At 36.8% G+C, this 24,533-nt stretch overlaps 2 protein-coding genes across 15 annotated transcripts in view; one reads left to right on the forward strand and one right to left on the reverse strand.

Moving 5' to 3' along the window:
* Window positions 1–13,485, forward strand: part of CASC1 (cancer susceptibility 1) — a 62,423-nt gene extending 48,938 nt beyond the window's left edge. For all 5 annotated transcript variants that reach the window (XM_032347643.1, XM_032347644.1, XM_032347647.1 and 2 more), the window contains 7 exons: window positions 1,090–1,165; window positions 3,710–3,870; window positions 6,552–6,708; window positions 9,525–9,739; window positions 10,523–10,690; window positions 12,282–12,395; window positions 13,081–13,485. In XM_032347643.1, coding sequence (XP_032203534.1) covers window positions 1,090–1,165; window positions 3,710–3,870; window positions 6,552–6,708; window positions 9,525–9,739; window positions 10,523–10,690; window positions 12,282–12,395; window positions 13,081–13,356 — 1,167 coding nt within the window. In that variant the 3' untranslated portion in view covers window positions 13,357–13,485. The remainder of the gene's footprint in view (window positions 1–1,089; window positions 1,166–3,709; window positions 3,871–6,551; window positions 6,709–9,524; window positions 9,740–10,522; window positions 10,691–12,281; window positions 12,396–13,080) is intronic.
* LRMP (lymphoid restricted membrane protein) overlaps window positions 372–24,533 on the reverse strand; it is a 54,404-nt gene continuing 30,242 nt past the window's right edge. For 7 of the 10 annotated variants that reach the window (XM_032347651.1, XM_032347655.1, XM_032347656.1 and 4 more), the window contains 11 exons: window positions 23,904–23,967; window positions 23,793–23,820; window positions 23,386–23,526; window positions 21,656–21,790; window positions 19,926–20,073; window positions 18,997–19,040; window positions 17,436–17,498; window positions 17,279–17,325; window positions 16,899–17,000; window positions 14,825–14,932; window positions 13,332–14,060 (listed from right to left, as the gene is read on the reverse strand). In XM_032347651.1, the coding sequence (XP_032203542.1) occupies window positions 13,817–14,060; window positions 14,825–14,932; window positions 16,899–17,000; window positions 17,279–17,325; window positions 17,436–17,498; window positions 18,997–19,040; window positions 19,926–20,073; window positions 21,656–21,790; window positions 23,386–23,526; window positions 23,793–23,820; window positions 23,904–23,967 (1,124 nt within the window). In that variant the 3' untranslated portion in view covers window positions 13,332–13,816. Of the gene's footprint in view, window positions 1,109–10,838; window positions 11,008–12,514; window positions 12,726–13,331; window positions 14,061–14,824; window positions 14,933–16,898; window positions 17,001–17,278; window positions 17,326–17,435; window positions 17,499–18,996; window positions 19,041–19,925; window positions 20,074–21,655; window positions 21,791–23,385; window positions 23,527–23,792; window positions 23,821–23,903; window positions 23,968–24,533 lie in introns of those variants that run through there. The other 3 variants (XM_032347649.1, XM_032347650.1, XM_032347648.1) reach the window with 3 other exon arrangements.

Genomic DNA, 24,533 nt, shown 5'->3' on the forward strand with positions numbered 1-24,533 from the left:
AGATGGGAAAGCAGGCTCCCCGCTGAGCTGAGAGCCTGATTTGGGGCTCGATCCCAGGACCCTGAGATCATGACCCAAGCCAAAGGCAGAGGCTTAACCCCCTGAGCCACCCAGGCACAGATTATTATGATAAATTATTAAGGGAGACTGGGCACTGAATGGTGGTTGAAGATGAGAGAGATGAAGGGATTAACTAGCTTCTGACTAAAATTCTGGTACAAGACTTTTCTAGTGCTCTAGAAGTACAGATAGTATAGGGGTCAAATGAAGTTTGCTGGATATTATCCAGTTTGCAAATATAAACACACATAAACCAAAGTTTTACAGTGTATACAGCCTTACTATATATAAAATTATTTACTTCTATTATTTTGACTCTTAAAATAGTAATTTCCCTAAGCTTCAGTTTCCTTTTTTGTGTAAAATGAAGATATAGCCATCTCTTAGGATTGTTTACAAGATGTGTTATTATGTCTGGCACACAGTTCAGTACCAAATATGTTGTTAGAGCAGGAATTTGAGACCCAAAATGGTTCAAGGATTTCCTCAAGGTTACAAATGTAAGTTAGTGGCAGATTTAGATATACATAAGGAGATCTTATGTCCTCCTATTGAAATACTCATTTTACTACTCTACAGTGTAGTATCTTATACCTTATTTGATGCATGGCATCTTTAATTTCCTTGAGAGGCTCACCCAAAAGCAGGCTTTGGAATTAGTCTATCAGAGAGCTGTTTGCCAAAATCAAGGAAAACCTAAAACTTGGCTAAAATCAAAATGCAAATATAAATAACATTTTTATAGCTTGCATTGCTTCCTAGTCGATTTTATACTTGAGGATTGTCATCAGAGAATCTGAGCAGTCTAGCTCCTGCCCTCGTGAGGTTCTGTGGAGATATGCTCTCATTTCCACTGAAATTTAAAATACTGTTTTTGAGTCCACTTTTTCTGCCAGAGCAAGTGTCAGTTTGGGGCCCAGAAACTGAGGTAGCAGGCATCTGAAGTGGGAACTGAAGTGGGGAGAGAATGAAGAGTGAATCTGGGCTGCAGCAGACACAGTCACCCTTCTGTCCTTGTGTTTTCTGTAGAGTTTTGTCCAGGAAGAATCTGAAGCCACAAAATGTGAACTGGAGATGAAATTATTAAGTGAAACAGTCTTATCAGGTATTCTTCTAAATTATGTTAGTAGAATTTAACTTTATTGGGATTTTCCAGCTTACAACAGAAACGCAGATGTTGCATTAAAAAGTTCAGATGTTGCAGAAATATATGTCACGTGAAAATTCTTCATAATCGCTCTTCAAAATAACCAGTATTAACAAAAATTTCTCCTGTTTGTATTTCTTCTCTTTGTAGCTCTCTTTTGATTTTTAATGAAACCATGAAATAGCATACAAATGTTTGAAAATTACTTTTTTATCAATAATAATTTGTAATTTTATATAGCATAGTCTATAGACATATATAGAACATAATGCATATTTTACTTTAATGAATATGTTCAACACTGTCCTAGGTCAGAACATATTAATAACCTTTTTAGTAGCTGTATAGTTTCATCCCAGTAATGGAACATTATTTAAATCTTTATTGATGGTAAGGTTATTTCTAATTTTTTATTATTACAAACAATGTTGTAATGAATATTCACAAATACGTGCATAACCATAAATTTCTCAACCCTTTTGTATTCAATCTTATCTTGAAAAATAACAATTGAAGAGAGTTTAAAAATGTCAAAGTGATAGTGATGTCTAATTTGCATATCTTTTAGTTTGAGATGTATGTAGATCACTTCCCAGGAACTTCTAAGGAATCAATTTCTATAGACTTTTTAGCATATTTTTCATAACATATTTCTTGTCTACTTCTTCACTTTTCCCAACACAATTTTGTTTCAGCAGCCAACTAGGTTTATATCTTCAAAATTTTTCTATAGCCCTGAGGAGGTTAATTTTCCTATTAGAATTAGGATACTAGAGTCAGTTCATGAACTTCTGCCAATAATACTGAGGTTTTCTATATGCTAATCCCCAAATAATATATATGTTAATCCCCTAATCATAAATGTCTGAATTTGGATACAGTATTCTTTTTCTTTCTTTTTAGGTAAATGGATTATTAACTACATAAATTTGAAATTAAAGTCAGCATTTTATTGAAGGTATACAAGGGAAAAAGAGCAATTGCTTAATTGGAATTTTATTTGCATATTGTCATTAATTTTCAGTGTCTGCTGTCCATGGGTTAAATTCAGTGACTTCTCAGTGTGCTTCCTTTAATGGGAGAGGAAAATTAAAATGATAAATAACAAGACTAACACTTCCTAAGTTTTACTGTATGTCTGACACCAGTTCTAAGCTTTTTACATGTATTAACTACAACTCCCCAAATTCAGTAGGTAGATATCAATATCTCTTTTGTAGAAGAAGGAGAGAAAAGACATGTTAATTAGCATATCTTGCATAAGGTTACATAGTAAGTAAGGAGTAGAACCTATAAGCAGTCTGATTTCCCTTATCTATCTACACTGGAAAGACTTTTGGTGGACAGGTGGGAATGGTCTTAGTGATACATGATTTAAAATATTCCCTTGATTGTACACTGAGAATTATGGAATTAGAGAATTTCCCCATAAAATTTCTATACAGAAGGGATTATCCAATACAGTTTTTCACTTTAAAGCCTCTGTCTCCCCCCCTTTTTTTTTTAATGAGCTGGACCTGTTTTTGTTGGAAAAAAAAAAGGTTAGCTTTAATATATGGATGAAAATTTTATGTTTTTCTCCATTTTACTTTCTTCTTTAAGATTTTTAGCCCCCTAATGTCCAGTTTAAAAACTTTAATTTGTCCGGTAACAAACTTTGTGTTAAGCCACTTTTCCTTATTTTATAATGAAGGGTAGCAAAATATGCCACCCCAAAATATGCCACTTTGGCATAAGGATATTTTAAGTTAAGGACAATTATAAAGATGCAGATGCAAGAAAAGCTGCCTACCCTCCCCCTATTTGCCTAAAAACAAGACATAAATTTCAAAGAGTGTCACTCCTCTCTCTACCAAGAGTGACAGTGGTTAATGCCCAGATTTAACTTCAGACCTATCAGCCCAGAGAGGAGACCAGAAGAATCTGCATAACGAACTTTACTAACTAGTCCTTTTCTCTACAGTCAGAAACCTGAAACTGGTTTCCTTTGTCTTGTCATTTCCCCACAAATTTGTTGTTCTTAGTTGAAGATGCTGTATAAGCCAGAGTTCTGAGCCACCTCTTAAGTTACTCATTTTTCCCTGGGTAATCTCCCATGTTTACATGAGGTATTCATATTAATAAATGAGTGGTTTATTTCCTCTTGTTCTGTCTTTTGTATAAAAGTTCAGCTGAGAACTCAGAAGGTAGAGGGAAAATTATTTTTCCTCCTCTTGTAATCCAGTGTATTTTTGAAGTTATTTTAATTATAACATGCTTATTAGATACACATTCTTTAAAAGTGTTGGTATATAAGCTATAAATGGAGCCCTCCCCTTTAGCCTATCATTATACATGCTTATTACTACTTTGAAGGTTAGCTTTGTGAATAGTTTTGAATTAACCACTTTTTGATGTTTTAGTAGCTAAATAAAAACTTCATTTCCAGAATTTTTTCCTCTCTCTCCTAATGCCAGATTGTTGCAATCTATTTAGAAACTGAATTAATCTGATTAATTTTAGCACAGTTTTTGCTGATAAAGAATGCTAATGAAAAGCCATATATCTTTGAAGACAATGAGGTTGATTTATGCCAATTCACAACCCTCGGTGGAGTGTACCACTTGGATATTTTGGAGCTTCCCCCGCAGTGTAAACCAATGAAAGGCTGGATGATTGTGGAAGTAGGTTGATTTTTTAATCAAATTTATGAGTAAAATTATTTCTCACACTTTTATCTTAAATGATCTAACATCTAATGAAATTTAATCTATTAAGGAAGCATAAAGGGAAAACTAATTTTAAATAGTGTTGAATTTATAAAATTTGAATCCAATATTAAAGGAAAGAACTCTAAAATAATATGAATTTTAAAACTATGATTCATACATGTTAATTGTAAACCTATAGCACTATATTTAGATTGTGCCAGTTTGCTCTTAATAATGATAGTCTATTTAAGATGCTGACAGACTTTTTCTGTAAAGGGCCAGATGGGGTATATTTTCAGCTTTGTGGGCATACCAGCTCTGTTGCAGCTTTCAGTACAGTAAGACAGCCAGATGTAAATGAAAACTTTATTTACAAAGACTGGTGGAGGACCAGATTTTTTTAGGGGCCATAGTTTGTGTACTCTGGTCTAGATCTGTGGTTCCTAACATGTGGTCCCTTGACCAAAAGCATTAACATCATCTGGGAATTTTCTAGAAATGCAAATTCAGGGGCCTCATTTTAGTTTTACTGAATCAGGAAGTCTAGGGATGAGGTTTTGCAGTCTGTGTATTAGCAAAACACACCTTAAAGTTTGAGAACCACTGGTCTGGATCCTTGGTGTATAAAGTGTGGTCCATGAGCCAGCAGGATCAGCATCAGCTAGAAATGCATAATCTGGTGCTTCTCCTCAGATCTGCTGAATCTGAGTGTTAAGAAGACCCTCAGGTGATTCATGTGCACATTTAAGTTTGAGAAGCACAGATCCAGGTGATGGCACTATTGCTGATGCACGTTCCACACTCTTAGTAAGGATGTCAGTGACAACAGTTGCTATATCATTTTTGAAGGACTTCCTCACTCCTGTTTCAGTAAATAGTAACATTTGCCCTGGTATTGACTTGGTTTATTTTAACTTACTTCATGGTAGCTTGTGTCCCAAATACACCCTGCTATATTGTCATAGCCCCTTTCTCCTTCTTTGTTCTCTAGCCTTTCTGAATTCTCCCCCTCCCTCTCGTTCGTTCTCCCCTTCCCTCTAATTCATTCTCCTCTCCTTGTCTCTCTCTCCTCCAGCATATCATTTACATAGACTATCAGCCACTTCTCACTCGCAGTTCTACCATTAAGAACCTTGGTACTTTCTCATCATGGAGTGGCATTTGTCAATTTTTATTTTCTTCCCCATTATCACCACTCTAAGGAGCCTTTGTAGGCATTTTCTTTCCTAGCCATCCACCCCATGAAATTTTAATACCATAGATATACAATGTATTTGTGTATGTACTAAATATATAGCTGTGCTTTACACCTAAAAGAGTATAATTTTTTTCATGCCCCCCCAAACTAATTTTCACCCCCTTGGGGATGATACTGCTATTCCTTTCCCATTCTCCCCACAAGTGAGAATGTATTTATTAGAGCATGCCTGGGGGAGATAACCTGGTCTGTAGCTACTTTGAACAGTCTATTTGAATCAGTTTTTCCTACCTCTGTGTTGCTTGAAGGACAGTGGGGAGTCAAAGAAAGGCATCCTTTGGTGAAGGTAGGCCTTCAAAATTCTTTATCAAGGCTGGGGTTTCTAAGAATTCACTCAAAGATCTTTTCTTGAATTTTGTTGGTGTCCTCATATCATCATTCCGTGTTCTCCATTGAGCTCAAAGTATCCTCTTTACAATTGTTTTTCTCTTTTGCAACAAAGAGGTCTTCTTCCTTTTATTCAAGTGTCTTTTCAATAATTTCCCACCTCCTCTAGAATTTTTTTTTTAATTTATTTGACAGAGATCACAGGTAGGCAGAGAGCCAGGCAGAGAGAGGGGGAAGCAGGCTCCCTGCTGAGCAGAGACCCCCCCCTCCCCCATGCAGGGCTCGATCCCAGGACCCTGGGATCATGACCTGAGCTGAAAGCAGAGGCTTTAACCCACTGAGCCACCCAGGCGCCCCCTCTTCTAGATTTTTAACCCATCCAGTTTTTCCTCTATTTTTAATCAGTCTTAATCTTCCCTACCCTTCCTTCCCTAGATCCTTCTCTGCTATGTTCAAATAATGGACAGATCTCCTCCATCCCAGAGAGATCTGCTGTTGACTTAATTTACTTTCTCTCTCCAGCTTTATTGAAATGTAATTGACATAAATCATTGTAAAAGTTTAAGGTGTACCAACGTGATGATTTTTTTTACTTTCATCCATTCGCTTCTATACTTCTCAAAAGTATGTTTATACTCCTTCCCCTCTTTACCTACACACCCTAACCAAGGTATTAGAATATGGGATTTAGAATCCTAGAGCTCTGTTTTTGAGTTGTAATGCCTCCTTGAAGTCATTTTGTAATCTTTGGCAAATTATTTGATTTCTTTAAGTCCCAGTTATTTCTGTTAAATATATGTTTTATAAGATTACTTGGAGGAATAAAATGATTAGTAAATCCCAACGTAGAACCTGGACCAGAGGAAGAGTCTGTGATTCAGATTTGGTGATTATTTTCCTCCTCAATCATTATCTTTTAATTTTGTTGTGAAATTTTGTTAGTAATCTTTAGTAAATGAGACTGATCTTCAATACTTAATAACTACATACAGTTTACTCAGCAATATTTACATCTTTACTTGTTACCAGTCAATGTCTAACTTGATATTATTTTGGTCGTTTTTAAAAGATACTCAAAGAAGGATTGCAGAAATATATATATCCTCCAGGAACTACGGAAGACGTTGAAACAGAAAATGCTTTCCCACCCATAGAGGTGACACTTGAGGTTCAGGAGAATGTAATCTTGTTTGAGGACCCTATGGTTGCAAGGTGGGATGCTGAAGGTACAGCAATACTGTAATCAACTTTGATAATTATGTAATGAAAAGAGCTCTAACACAAATCCTTAAAACAGAAACTACAGTGTGTAAACTCCGCATTTCTAATCTTATACATTTCTATGGCAACTCTAGTGTGTTTATTTTGTTTGCTCTTGATGGAAATGAATAGGGATTGGAGTTTATGCATTGAATGTTACAACTGTTAGTTCCTGAAGTCTTACATAAGTGAAAAACCTACTCTCTCCTGAAATGAGTACATAATTCAGATTGGGGTGATTAAAATTTATTTTAATGTTAATAACTTAGAAATTTCAAATCTTATTACAGACAAGTACTGGAGATAGGGAGTGGGCCATTAGGAAACCTGAGACAGATGAATACTAGCCACTTCCTGCCTCTTTATAACTTTTGATTGTTGAACCATGGGAAATTATTGGTTATCCAAAATGTGAAATAAATAACAAAATCAGAAGTACCAGCAGAGATACTAGCTAAGGATTTACTAATCATTAACAAATACCTCATTTGGGGTTGGCGGGCTCAATTTTGAGAAGTCTTGGTCTGGTAAATTAATGTATGCAGGTTTGAGGCTGCTAGAAGAAAGAAGTATAGCTTTACTTTTAATGTGAAGCATTTTATATTCATATTTGTGGAAGAATTTACTGAGTTTGTGACAGGTTCAGAACAGATCACAAAGGCACAGAGCTATTAATCCATTTATGTAGTCAAAGGAGCAGAGAATTTAGGAATTTCTCTACCAGAAAAGATAAGTGTTATGCAGTTTTAACTTTTTTTATGATGGCTACAGTAATCCACATTTTTGGTTGTGTATACCTAGGCACAAGATATTTATATTCTAGGGGCGCCTGGTTGGCTCAGTGGGTTAAGCCTCTGCCTTCAGCTCAGGTTCTCTGCTCAGCAGGGAGCCTGCTCCTCCCCCCCTCTCTCTCTGCCTGTCTCTGCCTACTTGTGATCTCTGTCAATCAAATAAATAAAATCTTTTTTAAAAAAGATATTTATATTCTAGATAAAAATTACGAATTCATAACAGTATAGTTCCATCAATACATTAAATTACAAAATCTGTCAAAATAAACAATTAGGTAATTTCTTCCCTTCATGTTGCTTTAGAAGTTTCATTTTTCCTTTAATGGTAATGTTTTTAAGTATTTACTCTGTTAAAAATTAGTCACACTAAGTTAGAATTGACAAGATAAGTTATCCCACATGATTCGGGGAAATATAATGTGTAAAATTTGTCTCTGACTACAGCAGTAGTATACAACTCCAGTAATTCTTCCCATGGGGAAACTTTTTTCCAGGAAATACTAAAAATTAGAGAATTTATTTGTAGGTGATACTTAATTTTTACCTTTAAAAAATTAATTTTATTACTGTAAAAATGAATTATGAATCCCTTACTTTGTCAACATAATTGTATGTATTATATTGAATTTCAGAGTTAAAAATAGTGAGTGGATCCCTCATGTGAGGAGAAAGCCATGTGGAGATGGATAAGTCATTCGAGGGAAGGGAATGACTCGTGTATTCCATAATTATGCTACACAATAAGAAATACAGGATAAATGGGACAGATTTCCTTCCTCTAGGAGTTTTCAAAGTTGTAGGGGAGGAAGACAAGGAAAAACTATCTAATATGACACAGAAAGGTGCTGTAATAGGTAGAAGTGTTATGGAGCAGCCCAGGGGGTCCACCTGGAGCATTAAGAAAGGCTTGTCTTGGTATAGAATGTTGAACCGAGCCTTAAGAGACTAAGAACATTGGCATGCAAGTGTTTGTGCGGACGTACATTCTCCTTTTTCTTGCGTATATACCTAGGAAGGAACTGCTGGGTTGAATGGTAAATTTATGTTTAACTTTTTAAGAAGCTGTCCAGTTGTTTTTCAAAGTAACTGTACTTTTTACATGCCTGCCAGTATTACAGGAGGTTTCCCACCTTTCACATCCTTGCTAACATTTGTGATCTTTTTTATTCTAGCCTTTCTAGTGAGTATGAAGTGGTATTTCAGGGGTTTATATTGTACTTCCCTAATAACATCATGTGGAACATCTTTTTGTACGTGTTTATTATCCTTTACTGGATTTTCTTCAGTGAAATGTTCATCCAGATCTTCTTCCCATTTTCAGATTGGGTTGTGTTTTATTATTAAGTTGTAAGAGACACAAAAGACCACCTACATATGATTGTATTTATATGAAAAGTCCAGAAAAGACATCTTTAGAGACAGGAAGTATATTAATGGCTGCCTGTGGCTAGAGGTGAGAATGGGAGTAATTAACTATAAAATGGACATGAGGGAACCTATGGAGAGAATAATAATGTTCTAAATTGGATTGTGGTAATGGTTGCACAACCGGGGGAATTTACGAAAATATATACTTAACACAGGTGAATTTTAAAGTTTTTTGGTGGTTTTTGTTTTGTTTTGTTTTGTTTTAAACAAGATGAGAGATTCTCTAAAGGATTGATTAGGAAGAAAGGACTGCGTGTGCAGAGGCTCAGTGGATGATGCTGTTGGGGGAGGGGGAAAGCATAGCTAAAACCAGGTGTCAGAAGTGCAAGGGGTGAAGCCAGAAACACGAGTCTTTATTCTGAAGGCCTTAGATACCATGCTGAGGAGTTCGGATTTGATCCTGTAGCCAGGAAGAACCTCCCAGCAAAAGTGGCTTTTTGTAGAGATTCTCTGCTGAATGTAAAAGATCAATTTATACACCTTTGCAGTTATTTGGGTCATTCCATTCATCTCATTTTTTGTATAGAAAAAATGAAACTGTTACTTTCTTCCTTATTATGCAGGTAAACATTGGCAAACTGATGGCATCAGCAATGTCTCTTACAAACCAGAAGACAGACTTGTAACATTCAGCCTAGAAACGCTTGGCCCTGTTACCTTGATTCAGGATGCTCATATTAACATGCCATTCCAGTCATGGGAACTAACACCACTTGATGTGGATCAAGTACTTTTGACTGTGACTACAGTATTTACTACGATTCAAATACAAATTAAGGTAAGTCACAGAGAGTAAGTCATATGAAAGAGGTAAACCGCTTGATGACAGTTAAAGTATGTCAAAGTAATCAGTCACTGGTGATTGACATATTGAAATGTTACAAGTGTATTTAAAATACACTTTGAGCCATAATTTCTAAATGAAATAGTGATTGGATAGGTAATAACATACAACAAGCAAAGTACAAACTTGCACCCTTTAGTAGAAATAGGCCACTTAGTGAAGCTACAAGCCTGTTGCAGTTTTTGATCCACTCTAAAGAGGCTTCCTCTTTCCAGAAGAGGAGGGTGGTTCTGTCCCACAGTGGATAGCACGTTGGACTTCTAAAACCAGAAGAGGACTGTGATCTCTGTATACCTTCAAATTGCCACTCTGCAAACTTTAAAACTGGGTAACTTTGATTACCTTAAATCTTATATTTGTAAAAAAAAAAACTATCCTTAAAAGTTGCAACATGACTAGCTATCAAATAGCTACTGTTATTCAATGTGACTAGTGTTCTTAGATCATAACTCCTACAATGGGAGGAGAACTGAGAGATCTTTCAGTCTCTTGACTGGTCAGATAAAAGCTCCAAAAAGTTGACCGATGGACTGGTTGAGGTAACAGAGACTTTATGACTGACTTCTCCGAGCTGGCCTAAAGCATATCTGTCTTGCGTACTTTTTTGTACAGAATGATATAGAGCTAAAACAAAACAAAACAAAAAACTAGTATGAAGAAGCTAAAGGCTGGAAATGGAATCATGATGTAATAATCTATCTTTCTTCTTGAAACTAGGAAAACCTCTGCCTGTTAGCGTCAATCACACTAAGTAACAAAAAGCATTTCTCTATTTTGGAAGGAAAATGGATGACTCCTATTTCTTTCATTTGTGCTTTGAAAGAAGCTGGATTGAATATCTTTCCTAGTGAACACTCTCATTTTTATGTTGTTATAAATTATAAGGTAAGAACAAATCTTTCCAAATTTAATGTAAAGGACATTTAGAGTGGTAGCCAGTCTTCAGTGTTATATAACTCTTCAGGTATGGCTTAGGTTTTCTGTATTCACTCACACAGAACTGATTGGAAGGAATAAATGGCAAGACCAGAAATCCAGAGTTCTCTCAAGTTTAATAATCTTTCCCAAGAAAGGAAGCCTCTAGTATGATCTTCATACTGACAAATGGACCATTATTCACATAGCTGGTCAGTTAGGGCAAAGGTAGTTAGAGCAACTTCCAATTTTCTTTCTTCTTCCAGGCTGGATATCTGTAAGATTTCCTAAAAGATTAAGTGCCTCAGAAGTTTCCCAAACATAACAAATTTGGTGAAATTAAACACATAAAAGGGCCACTGATAGAGAAAACCCACTTCCTTCCATTTCTTGGGAGAGGCTCCCTGTCTGCATACTGCTTCATGTTACTCATAAGGCTTTAGTTAAATAAGATCCTTCCATGTTTGTTTGTTTGTTTGTTTTAAAGAGTCTATTTATTTATTTGACAGAGAGACATCACAAGTAGATGGAGAGGCAGGCAGAGAGAGAGAGAGAGGGAAGCAGGCTCCCTGCTAAGCGGAGAGCCCGATGCGGGACTCGATCCCAGGACCCTGAGATCATGACCTGAACCGAAGGCAGCGGCTTAACCCACTGAGCCACCCAGGCGCCCAAGATCCTTCCATGTTAAACTGTGTTCCATGAGGATGAGGACTGTTCTTTCATCACCCATGATTCTAGTATCTAGCATACTCCTTGAATCAGATGTTTAGTTAATATTTACGATATACAAATGAGGCCAAAGTAGGCTCCAATCATGAAAGGTGTTCTTGGCTATAGAACTCTTCTGCACAAAACAGGTTAAAATATGCCAGAAAATGACAATATGGGTATATCTGAAAATAACATCATTAACTGTGTACTTATGTGTAGGGGGAAAAAAGCACCTTAGTTTTAGTAACTCAACTGCCAGTTACTCTACAAATGCTGCATGTAGTGTACTAGTCACCTCAGAATATTCAAGAATTTTTTTTCTGAACATTGTTTTAGATGCTTAAGATCCATTAGTGAATAAAACAAGGTTCCTGCCCTTGTGGAGCTTACATGCTAGCACAGGAAGGCAAAAATATACTAGATTATCTTATATTTTATATGAAAAAAAAAAAGGGAAGATCAGGAATCATAGGGCAACATACAATATCAAATAGTATTGGAAGAGGGGGCCTTCACCAAGAAAGTAGGATCTGAACCAAACTTGAAGGTGGGGAATTTAGCCAAGTGGAGCTGAGAGAGCAAAAAGAGAAACAAAGAAGGTCATAATGGGGTATATGTGGGGCATATGTGGGCGGGGGGATATCTGATCAGAGAGGCCCTTTGTAGGTCATTGTTAGGACTCTGGCTTCTCTTCTGAAAGGCAGCTCCATTGCCCTGTACTGTCAGAGTCATCATGTCATCTGACTTAGATTTTAAGTGGATTTTTCCGTGTTAAGAAGTGACTGTAGGAGGCCAAAGATGGAAGACTCGTTGAAAGGCTTTATGATCAACTTTGTTTTTATATTGACAGGATCCTTTGATAGAAATGAAAGCTTATCGGCAGCTGGCCCTGCTAAGTTCCGCTTTTGCATTTGGTTGGAGCAAGTGGAATATAGTATGTAGTTCAAATAAAGTTATAGTTAAGGTATAGTATACAAACCCCATAAAATTACTTTGTCCTTCCAAAGAAGATACTCAAAAGCTAAATGAATGTAGGCCATGGTTTCTCCTCTTGAAAAGGTTAAAAAAAAATTAACATTCAAATAGTTTTAAAACTTCACTTTTGTTTATTTTGTCAAAAATATAAAACCAAGCTATATAAAGGCTATACCTTCACTGTCCATTATGGTATCAAACACTCTGGACTTCAGGGTAGTGTCCTGACAGCTCTTTACATCAAAATGAGAACAAATGGAAGCTTTTTTCCTCTCAGAGACAGGCCTCCAATTGAACTTTCTGGCATATTTACTGCTGCCTGATAAAAAAAGATAGCGCAAGTGAGCCACCATATTTACTTGTATACTGTGTGTTTCTCCCACTCGAATATATGCTCCTGGAGGATAGGATTTTATTGTTGCAGTTGTTATTAATATGGTTTTTTCTTCTTTGTTGTTATATCTCCAGCACCTAGAACATTCCCTGGCACATACGAGCTACTCAAGAAATCTCTGTTGAATGAATACATACATACAAACATGGTTTAAGAGATCAGACACTAAAGAGTGTTTCTTTTACATTAGCAATTTTGGGGACCGAGTTCAAATTATACTCTGCCAAAATACCTATTAGAGGAACTATTAATGGATTTCTCTAATTTTCTTTTCCTGTAGCTGAAGGAACACCTTAGTGAAAAACCTATTCAGAAACCTAATTGGACCCTTTTAATGTTTAGTGGTGACAGAGCACAAAGGCTCAAGATCAATGAAAACAGTGAGACATTCTCTGAAGCCCTTAAAGAAGAAACTGAGTTTCATTCTACTTTATATCACATGGTTAAGGATTTTGCTTCCCAAAAAGCCATGGAAAAAGTTAGGAGCTCCAGCTGCCAGCTGATTGACTCTGTGTGCTATATGCTACTCTCGACCAGAGTGCTCAGCTATTCTTAATCCCTGCTGACAGATTTTATGCAGTATGAAAAGTCAAGCAACCCAGAGCAAAATCAGGCATTTCTTCAAAAGCAATGTAATGAGTGACTGTATTTCAAAAGGTTATTAAAATCTAATAAGCATTTTGTACTCAAATTTTATTTTTTAAAAAGTGGGGTTTTTTTCTTATGAATATTTGGCCCACTGAAAATGTTCACTTTTTACTCTATTTGAATAAATTTTAACAAGCAATATGGAATATCTCCTCCTCAAAAAGCTCACTAAAAATCATAGGCAGGCTTCTTCCCCATTGTATTTTAGTCAGAGAGGAACTCACAGAAAGAAGGGATGTTAAATATCTTGCAGTCCTTCTGAGACCCTGTGGTTCAACGCTATAATTTCCCAGCTAAAAATCACTAATTTACAAAGTTCAGATACTAAAACTTTAAAAATCAAGACACATACATTAAGATGTGCTAAGTCACACTGGTGGTGGTCCATTGTGTTGGAGTCCGGTGAATGGCCACAAGATTTGCTCTAGAGACATCCAGGAGTCCCCATCTGGTATGGGAGCAGCATCCACAGACTTCTGGAAGAATCGTCCTGTGAGGAAGCTCATCAAAGCTGCAAACAGCACAATGAATGCAGCAGAAAGCCAGAGTGCCTTATTCGCCTTTCTGAAGGAAGTCTTGAGGTTTGTTGCCCAGGCAGCTACTGTGTCATAACTGTAAGGAAAATACAAATTCAGAATTTGGCAATAGCAACATTTTGTTTTGCTATTTGTACTGTTGGCTCCTTTTGCCAACAGTACCAGACAAGTCGTCACTCTGCCCTACCTACCACAAACACTGCCTGGCAATAAGCTACGTAATGTGCCTGCTGTCTTGGTTTGGCCCACAATTTGCCCCACTTCCACCCCAATAATTTTTAGAATTAGAGAAATGACTTAAAGTTAAGAAATGCTATGGTGATGATCTGAAAATTAGGTGACTCGGCCATTATTTACCTCCTAACAAGAACATGTGAGTATCTCATTATTTCAGTCAGGTAAGGCAACTAACATTTTTGTGGAGCATGGTATGTGTGTATATACACATGCCACTTATTTCTCACCATACCTGGGATTTTTGCTATATTCAGTGTAAACTATTTTTAGTTTAAGAAATGAGACACAAAGAAAAGCTTATTATAACATCATCTATGTCTTAGCATTTTGCATGTTCTGCTGCTGTCAGCCCTATCTTTTAGGTGAAGAAATTGGTGCTTAAAAGTAGATGAACTTGCCTTAGGTCATCTGGCTCCAGAACCAAGTTCCTAAACCACCAGTTCAGGGATAACTCCTGTAGACCATGTGAAGTTTGTTTTTTTTCCTCTTAAATTTAACAGTTTGATAGGTCTTTTAGTACCTTGACTACGATTAATACTGTTAACCCTGCCTCATCTTTCCCCACTCCACAGAAATAGGATCATTAGCAAGCAGACAACTTACAGTGAAGAGCCATCCCATTTTGACGGATTATTTCTCTTTTCAGAAAGACTTGGCTTTCTTGTCCTTTCTGCTATTTCTTCTCCAGGTGGCTCTGAGTCATCTTTAGTTCTATAAATAAGTATTAAGTTTAAATGTTTGAAAGTATGGATAATATACCAGATTTATAAAAAATACTGCAAATTTTATTGTATTACTAAAGCGGCTCTCAAGTATTTGTTTTGCTTTAGAAAGATTTGATATATAATTCTAAAATCAAATCACTAAATTTTTATTTCTAGGAATTTAATTTTAAAAACTTGCTATATCTAGAAAAATGTGTTGTAGGAAGTTGGGATATTAGCCAAGGGGTGAGTAAAAAGGAGACATTTACAAAGAACATGTCGAAGTTCATCAATTATCACCACTAATAATTAACCAGTATTATTAACCTGTGATTTCTTTCTCTGCTTATGTGTGTAACCATACTTTAAAAAACAAAGGTGAATATTTCTTCCTCTGTTTTTATTAAACATATGGTAAAATTTCTCTCCTTTTATCACATAATACATTAACAGTGGATTTTATGCTAAACTGGAGTAACGTCATTGCTTCTTTAAAAATCTTAATTTTAAAAGTGTTTATTCAGTGAGCTGGGAAATAGAAATTGGATCAAATATATTTTAAATAAAATCATATTGTCTAAAGAGTTGTTCCTTTAACCTGAACAGAACTTGTTTCATTATCATGTTTACTGATGAATTCCTAGTTGGACTTGATTTTGAAATTCCAAGCTCATAATTCTCTCACTATTACCAAAGGCAAATGTTTCTCAAAGTCATTTTTTTTTTTCTCTTCTTGGACATCTACAGGGAATGTATGTGGCTGGTTTTAGTTTTTAAAGGAAACCTGGCCCAGGGTGCCTGCGTGACACAGTTGGTTTTAAGGTCTACTCCTGATTTTGGTTCAGGACATGATCTTGGGGTTGTGGGATTGAGCCCCACATTGGACTCCATGCTCAGTGGGAGTCGGCTTTTCCCTCTCCCTCTGCTCCTCCGCCTGCTTGCCTGCTCTCTTAAAAATAAATACATAAAATCTTTAAAAACCCCAAATCCTGAATTCTTGTAAGATTCTCAAGACTTCATTTTTTTGTTTGCTAAGACTTCTCAGTAGAAATCATGCCATATTAACCAAGAGCAAAAAATAGATTGTAATCCTTTGAAGAAAACCAATCTTTAACCCAGATCAGAAAAATCCATTATGTTAACTCTAAATCTGAAAAGGAGTTTCAATACATGTAGTAGGCTCCGAGGATTATTTCACTTCATTTATTTATTTTTTAAGATTTTATTTATTCATTTGCCAGAGCAAGAGTGAGCACAATCAGGGGAACCGGCAGACAGAGGGAGAGCTAGACTCCCTGCCGAGCTGGGAGCCCGATAGGGGGCTCAATCCCAGGACCCCAGAATCATGACCTGAGCTGAAGGCAGACGCCTAACTGACTGAGCCACCCAGGGGTCCCTCCTAGGATTATTTTAAAAAGAAACAAAACCTGAGGATAGGCACTACATCTTACTCATCTTTATACCATGAACAGACACCTCTCCAAAAAAGAAATACAAACAGCTAACAGACACATGAAAAAATGTTCCACATCACTAGCCAGTGGGAAATACAAGTCAAAACCACAATGAGATACCACCTTATTACCAGTTAGAATGGAAAAAACAAAACAGGAACCAACAAATGTTGGCAAGGATGTGGAGAAAGGGGAACCCTCCTACACTGTTGGTGGGAATGCAAGCTGGAACAGCCACTCTGGAAAACCGTGTGGAGGTTCCTTAAGATGTTAATAGAGCTACCCTACAACCCAGCAATTGCACTACTAGGTATTTACCCCAAAGATACAACATAGTGAAAAGAAGGGGCACGTGCACCCCAATGTTCATAGCAGCAATGTCCACAATAGCCAAACTGTGAAAGGAGCTAAGATATCCTTCAACAGACGAATGGATAAAGAACATGTGGTCCATATATACAATAGGAAATTACTCAGCCAACAGAATGGATGCACACATACACACCGAGTTTTACCTACTTGCGTTCACATTTTTCTTCTTCAGCATCTGCCCAGGAGTAGGTACTAATAAATCGATGTAATGAGGGACGATGTTCACTCTGCTTTGACCCCAAAATACGCCTAAGTAAAGATGATTATAGCCACTTGTCAAATACATCTGTAGCTATTGTCAATTTATTTCCTACTACCTGAATTATTACAAAAATTATGTTCTATTTTTGGTTGGCACATTCACATATTTCATAGTAAAATTCCATGATTATACACCTATTTTATAATTATTGTGCATATATACTCTGTGCAAATCAAGTGTCACTTTATTACTTATTGCCAGCATTTACTTCAGTCAGTTACAAAACAGTAGGGTTCCCAAAGAGCAACCAGAAAATGACACTTACCAGCTGCTTGATCGCCTACTGAATCGGTCATTTTCCATCCCAGCCACCTTTAAATTTCAGATGTTAGAGAAATAATGAAATACGAATTTAGTGAAGTTTATGTTTTTATACGAAAATGAATATGCTTTTGATGAAGAACACTTAGGAACTTGCTTACCATTCCTGCATTTCCAATATTTCTGGGCAAAGAGGCAATGGTCACCCTTCGGAGCGAAGATGGCTACCCAAAAAGGGCAGAAGTACATTAGAAAACTATTAGTAGTTTATCCTTGGATACAACACTAATGGATATCCTTGTACATACACATCCCTGCATTTGACCACCGTTAAGTTAACCTGTAGACATAGTTTGGTTATGTCCAAATTGCCTTTCAGAAATATTGTGCCAATTAATATTCTACCTTCTTCAACATTGGATGAGCATAATTTTTGCCAAATAAGGTTTCTTATTTAGTTTTCTGGTGACATTGAACACTTTGTTATGCAAATAATCATGTATCTATCTGCTCTGGGAACTCTATGATCTTTGCCCATATTAATTTTATTAATGATAATTCTGGCAGGAGTTTTTCATTGTTAATGCAGCCGAATCTTTCTTTTGCTGTCATTTCTTTTATGCTGTGGTATTCCCAACTCAGAGGAGATCAATGTGTACCTATTTTCTAGCTTTTTTTTTTTCATGGTTTCATTTTTTGCATTTAAGACATTTAAAGATGGGTGTGATATTTTGATAATGGATATGTTTATCAGCCTCAGATGTGCACGGGAAAATGTTACATACTACTATGATTCTTAAAGTTTAAGTACAACTTCAGGAAATAAAAAATATATTAAATGTAGGAAATAAGCTGAAGAAGCTTAAGGTGAATCTTTTTCTTAAGCCACCATTCCTAATTTTGTAGGTTAGCTGAGTAACAAGAATATCAAATTACAATCCAAGAAACTTGGGTTCTCACCATGGTTCTGCCACTACATGATCATAACTAATCACTTAACTTCTGGGAAAGTGATTTTCCTCATCTGTGAGAGAGAGGTTTGGATGGAATGATTTTTAAAGTCTCTCGCTCAAAAATTCTGTGAAATCCTGATTTTCGAACTGGCAAAACCTGCTGGTTGACTTTCAAGATCCCATTCCCCCCTTTTTATTTGGTGAAGAACTCCCTGATTTTCAGTTAGATATAAAACTCAGAATTCAAATGGATTTTCTTAGTCTCATTTTCAATCAAAAATGACAAGGAAATGTTATTTGGGACTTCTAGGAATTGTCATTAGAAGGAGAGGGAACACTTGTTTTTATGTCTTCCTTCTTCTTACAATGTGACTCAATGTAATGACCAGGACTTGTCGCTCCCCATACTGATGGAGCCACCTCAGACCATGAAGTGGAAGCAGAGGGCTGAGGTTGGTGAAGTGGCGGGAGGAGACTAGGTCCTCGGGATTCTGTGAAACCACACTACCGTTTTTGGACTGCCTATTTCCAACTCTAGTTTTACATGAGAGAGAAACTATCTGGCTTTCCTCTTGCTTCCAGACAAATGTAACTGATGTACAAATATAGTAAAAAGTATAAAAGCATACATACATAAACTTAAACACACACATGCAGATCTACATAAATATACATATGATTTACATTTAAAACCGTGTTGTTTCAAGTAATATTTTAAAACCATTTCATCCGAAACATTTGATAGACTGTTAAGTCAGCTGGTAATTACCTTGGCGTTTAGAGAAGATGAACGTTTTTTAATTTGGCAGTCATCTGAAAGGAAAAAACACATTTGCACATTTGAGGAATTACATAAGCAATTTATTGCAATGGTCTTAATTCTTTACAAAGAAAAGCAATAGAAATATTTAAGACCCTAGAAACTACCGAATGGTAAAAATATCTGGTTATCATTTGGTGATTCATAACAGTTGCCATCTTAACTGATGGCATACTGTCCTCTGTCACTGTCCACGTCTGCAATGCTTAGCCAGCACATAGGAGATGCTAAATGAATACATACTGAATAAATGAATCCAAAACTACAGAAGGTTATCAAATATGATTACTTTTCCTAGAAAAGGGAGTCATTAAAATAGTTCTCCTCAGAAAAGTTCACATTATTTAAAACTATTATAAGATTTATATAAACCCTATATTTTAAGGCATTTTCCATGGTCTCAGATGTCTCCTTATTTTCCAATCCATCTGCCAGCTTACTATGCCGGAGTCATTCCTTCTTCAAGAAATAGAAAATCATTGTTGATTAGAGTGGCTCATTTAACTCACTGTGCTTTGCTGTGTGTGTGGAGAAAGAGCCAATTCTAACATACCCTAAGTAGGAGAACATTAGAGGCAACTCAGTGGGTTGGATGAAATATATTCTCATCTCAACAGTCTAATTTAATGAATTTTTGGAGTCATTACCAAAGAGTCCTCTCTGTGTCCCAACCTGTTTCTAACTTAACATTTTACTTTACATTTACTTTACTTTACTTTCTACCTTAACATATACTTTATATAAACAGAAGGAATGAATTATTATTCTAACATAGCCTCAAGTGTTTTATACTAAAGACATAGTAAGAATTAACAAGAAAGAGAATGAAAGAGGAGAATCTCAGAAAAACATAACTGAGTCTATTAAGCTTTTATTACCTTCATCTTCGAGAGGGTTAAAAGACCTTTCATTTTGCAAAAGAACCTGTTTCAGTTCTTCTAACTCAGCATGCTCTTTGGCATACATTCTCTTCAGGTTTTCTACATGCTGAATCATCACCTCCACTGCTTTACTAACCCGGCTTTCCTAGTAGGAAAAAAAAAAAAATCTAAACTGAAAATATTCTTGATTTCTAGTTTAAAAATGGTTAGACACATACATCTATCTTCACTCCATCCCCAAATCTCACTAAAATGACAATGAAGGTTTTTAGTTGTTTGTTTTGTTTTTTTTTTTAAAGACGACACAGGACAAAAAGAACAGAAGAAGGTGTAATGAAATTTTGAAGGCCAGTTAGAAGGACTAGTGGAGAATGACCAAGATCTGAAAAAGGTGAACCCTAAGAAAAAGTAGGAAAAGCCTATGAGCAACCTGGGCTGCACCACAGAAAACCATTCAGGCTCAGGAATTAGTGGTGCCTCTGGGATTCAGCATGAAGACAGCTAGGGGAACAAAAGAAATGGTGGAAAACCTGCAGAAAAAGTGAGATCTGCAGATCTCCTCCCTTATTCGGGCCAACTGAGCAACTTTCCTTCCCCACTTTGCTGAAAGACTAAACACTGAATATCTAGAGAGAGAGAGAAAGAGCCTGCGGATTAGGCAGTAACAGCTGATGGTGAACAGATCATACAGAAAACAGATTTAGGCAAAAGTCTGTATACATATTGAATACTGAGACTCCTAGCCTGTTTTCTCCTTCCAACTTGCAAACACTGGTAGCCAGGCTTAGGCTCAGAGAGCAGGCAGTTGGAAGATTTTCCTCTGAGGACTCTATAATGTAGCAAGATAAAAGCCTTAAAACTCTTGACACCAAGGATATCCCAGTGAAACATCTCAAGTTGTGTGAAGCTCAGAGCCAATAAGAACCCTCCTCACCAACGTGCAGTCCCCAGGAGGAGAAAGAGCTCAGACATGCTGAATGTAGTAGATCAGCTAAGGAAAATGAGTAGGTTAAGACCATTTACAGTTTGCAGAGCAGCTGGGAGGAGAGAAATTGGAGACAGTGAGTACAATTCTGTTGAGGAAATTTGCTATAAATGGGAGCAGAGAAAGAGGAGATAAGGTCAAAGACTATTTTGCTTGTGTTTATGTTATCTTTCCCATCTTAAAAACAGCATATTTGTGTGTTCATGGGAATGATTCAATATAGTGGGGAAAAGTGAAGATGGAGGAAAGTAGGGAGAATCTGAGTCTAAGATTCTGAGTAAATTAGGAGGAATGGGTTCTGGTATACAGGCGAGACGGTTAGCCTTGGACAGGATTAGAGACAACTCATATTTTGTACTGGGAAGGGAGGAAAAGATGTTATTAGGTTTGGAACCTGTGGCCATTCCTTCTGAATGACCTAGTGCTTTCAGTGAGGCAGGAAGTAGTCATCATCTGACAGAAAAGATAGGAAAGGACATGATGATGGTTTGAAGAGAAAGGAGAAAGTATGAAATTGATATTTGGAAGAGGTTATTTGGATGATTGTCACTGGCTAATGCAATTAAGAGGGCGTTTTTTGCATTTTATTTGCGTATTCTGCTTTCTCTATATTAAACACGTACATCTTATGTGACACAAGTGTTTTTTTTTTTAACTTTTTCTTAGAAATGTAATCCATTATTTCAGGGAAAACAAATATTTCTAGTAATTTCATTGAGCTATAGAAATGAAGGCAGATTACCTGATTAATGGCTCCCAGCATCTCCGCCCTACTGGCCACTCGTGCAGTGCACTGACTAAGAAGTGTTATACTCTTCTCCAGCTTCTTAACTATTTCCTGGGCATGGTTGTCATCTTCACAAAGTGGTGTTAAAGACTGCACAGAAAGCAAAGTATTATAATATATCTAACCCAAGTATTCAGCAAGTGATTCCAACAATGACTATGTTGTAAATAGAGATGACAGTCACATCTCAATTATCTTGGTATAAAGTGAAAAGAAGTAGCAATGACCAATAATGAATGATACTGAAATATTAACATCTTTGTTGACTATCAAGCAGACCTATGCAAATGTTCCCAAAACCTTTTATATCTAATCTCAATCTCTTCCTTCCTTACTTCCCAAATTTGCCACTTCTTCATACATATGTATATCACTTTCCATAATTAACAGAATGGGACATACTTAATTGGTGATGGTAAAGAAATTATGCTTATGAGTGAGCTGAATGTATTATACGAAGAGCATGGTTTGAACTTTTAAGTAGTGAAAACATACTAGATGTAGGTATGGCTCTGACTATGCTATGTGCTCGTCCACTGATGACAAAGCATTACTCATCTGGCTAGATGCGGGGTATGCTTTCACTGCCTTATGAATATTTCTTTCAAACCTGTGCCCTTGATCCAAGATGATGGCCTTCCTGGTGGAGAACCATCCCTCCCACTAGGGTGGAGACAGAATTAAGACAGCAGTTTCGGAAGCAAACAAGCCACTGCTTATTAGCTGTGTGACCATGAGCAAATTTCTAAGACTTGCCCAAATCTAAAACACCATAAATTTTGTAGCATTTTAAAAAAGGAAAAGTAGAGGGCGCCTGGGTAGTACAGTCAGTTAAGCATCCAACTCTTGGTTTCAGCTGAAGGTGTGATCTCAGGGGCATGAGATTGCTCAAAGCAGACAAACGCTGTATGGTTTTTACTTCTATGAAGTGTCTGAAGTCGTCAGATTCATAGAAACAGAAAGCAAAATGGTGACCAGGCGATAAGAGGAGGAGAAAAGGGGGGTGTTTAATGGGTACAGAGTTTCAGTATGTAAGACAGAAAAGTTCTGGAGATCTGTTTTACAGCAATGTGAACATACCTAATACTACCCGAATGGTTCACTTAAGATGGTTAATATGGTAAATTTGATGTGACATGTTTTTTACAACAATAAAAAAAGAATATGGTTTCTCAAGTTTTATTTTTTTCCAAAAATAACCCTCTTAATTTTCCAACCCACCTCTATATTTATGGTGATTTCACAAAATGGAAAAATAGTGGTTGTTATCTGTGTACCTAGAGAGGGCTTGCCAATCATCTGACAAGACTAAAATCAATCACCATTGTCTTTTTTCAGTTAATTAAATGGAAATAGACTTTTGATTCTTGTCTTTGAAGCTTAAAATTGACATAATCTCCTATTGCTCAGTTTCCTGCATGATGACTGTTCTGCCTCAAAACTATTTGAACGTCCAGAGAAGGCAGGTGACTCACAATGACTTTAAAAGGCATTGGTTTTACTAGTGAGTCATTTATTTTAGCCTGATCCTGAATTCTTACTTCCTATTAATTTACATTTGAGTCAGGCAGGGCTTGGCACCTGTTGTTGGTTTTAGTCACACAAGTAAACTTGTATCTAATTTTGAAAACATTATTAACAATAGGATCATCACATGTGGAGTTCCCAAATGTTAGGATTCTCACCTCTAAGAGCTTTAAACAGTTAGTGATTTCTTTCTTCAAATTTTCTTCTGCCAAGTCTCGGGATCTTTCTTCAAGCTTTACTCTTTTCTCCAGGGTGAACCAGTCACACTTAAATCCCAAAGATAATCTGAGAAATTCGGCCTGTCATCAAAATAATGTGCGGGTGATGGGGAAAAAACTGGTTGTAGGGAAATATTTCAGTTTAATACCAGATTATGCAGAGTCTTTCTTTTTCCTCCCAACAGCATAACGCTGGCATGCCTTGGCTTTCCCCGCGCTTAGTCGCTGCCAAGCCACCCAGACACCAAATACAGCTTGGGTAAAAGTATAGAGTGATGATAGACAAGGGGGTCAGAAACACTTTTTTTTCTTTTTTTTTTTTTTTAACTTAAAGGGATAAAACTTACCTCCACCTCCTTCTCATTAGCAGAAGTGCTGTAGGAAAAGACAAAAAAATTTTTTCCAACATAATTCAACAGAAAAGCAAAAACTGTGAACATGCCATGTGAAGAACTTACTTGTCACTTTGTCTAAAGTTAACGGACTTCACAGTGGTTACAGGAAGAGAGGAAACAGCAGTGTCTATTAAAAGATAATAAAATAGTATTGGGTTACAAAGGTTCCTGGCTGAAGGCACATTCAATCAAATGTCTTCTCTCCATGACACAAAGGCATTTCCTTGAAGAATGTCTGAAATAATAACCAGTTAATAACATAACTTGCTTCAGAGCGCCTGGGTAGCTCAGTCACTTAAGTATCTGCCCCCGGCTTAGGTCACAATCCCAGGGTCCTGGGCTGGAGCCCTATTGAGAAGGGAGCCTGTTTCTCCTACCTCTGCTGCTCCCCCTACTTGTGCTGTCTCTCTGGCTCTTTCTCAAATACATAAATAAACTCTTTTAAACAAAATAATGCATTTGCTTCAATATAAGATAACGTTATGCTATGCTACTGGGATCATAAGGACATTAAAAATCATTGGCTCACACGTCCGCATGTGAAGAGTCTGAAACCTGAAAATAACTGGGTCCAGGAAGAGCCCAGGTGCTCTCTCTGCATTTGAATGTCTATCTGACTTATCTCAGGGCTAAATGCATACCTTCTTCTGTCTTCAGACCAAGGCTTGAACAGCCGCAGCAGGAGGAAGGGTC

The sequence above is a fragment of the Mustela erminea genome, chromosome 6 (genome assembly GCF_009829155.1).
Source record: "Mustela erminea isolate mMusErm1 chromosome 6, mMusErm1.Pri, whole genome shotgun sequence".
Lineage (NCBI taxonomy): Eukaryota > Metazoa > Chordata > Mammalia > Carnivora > Mustelidae > Mustela > Mustela erminea.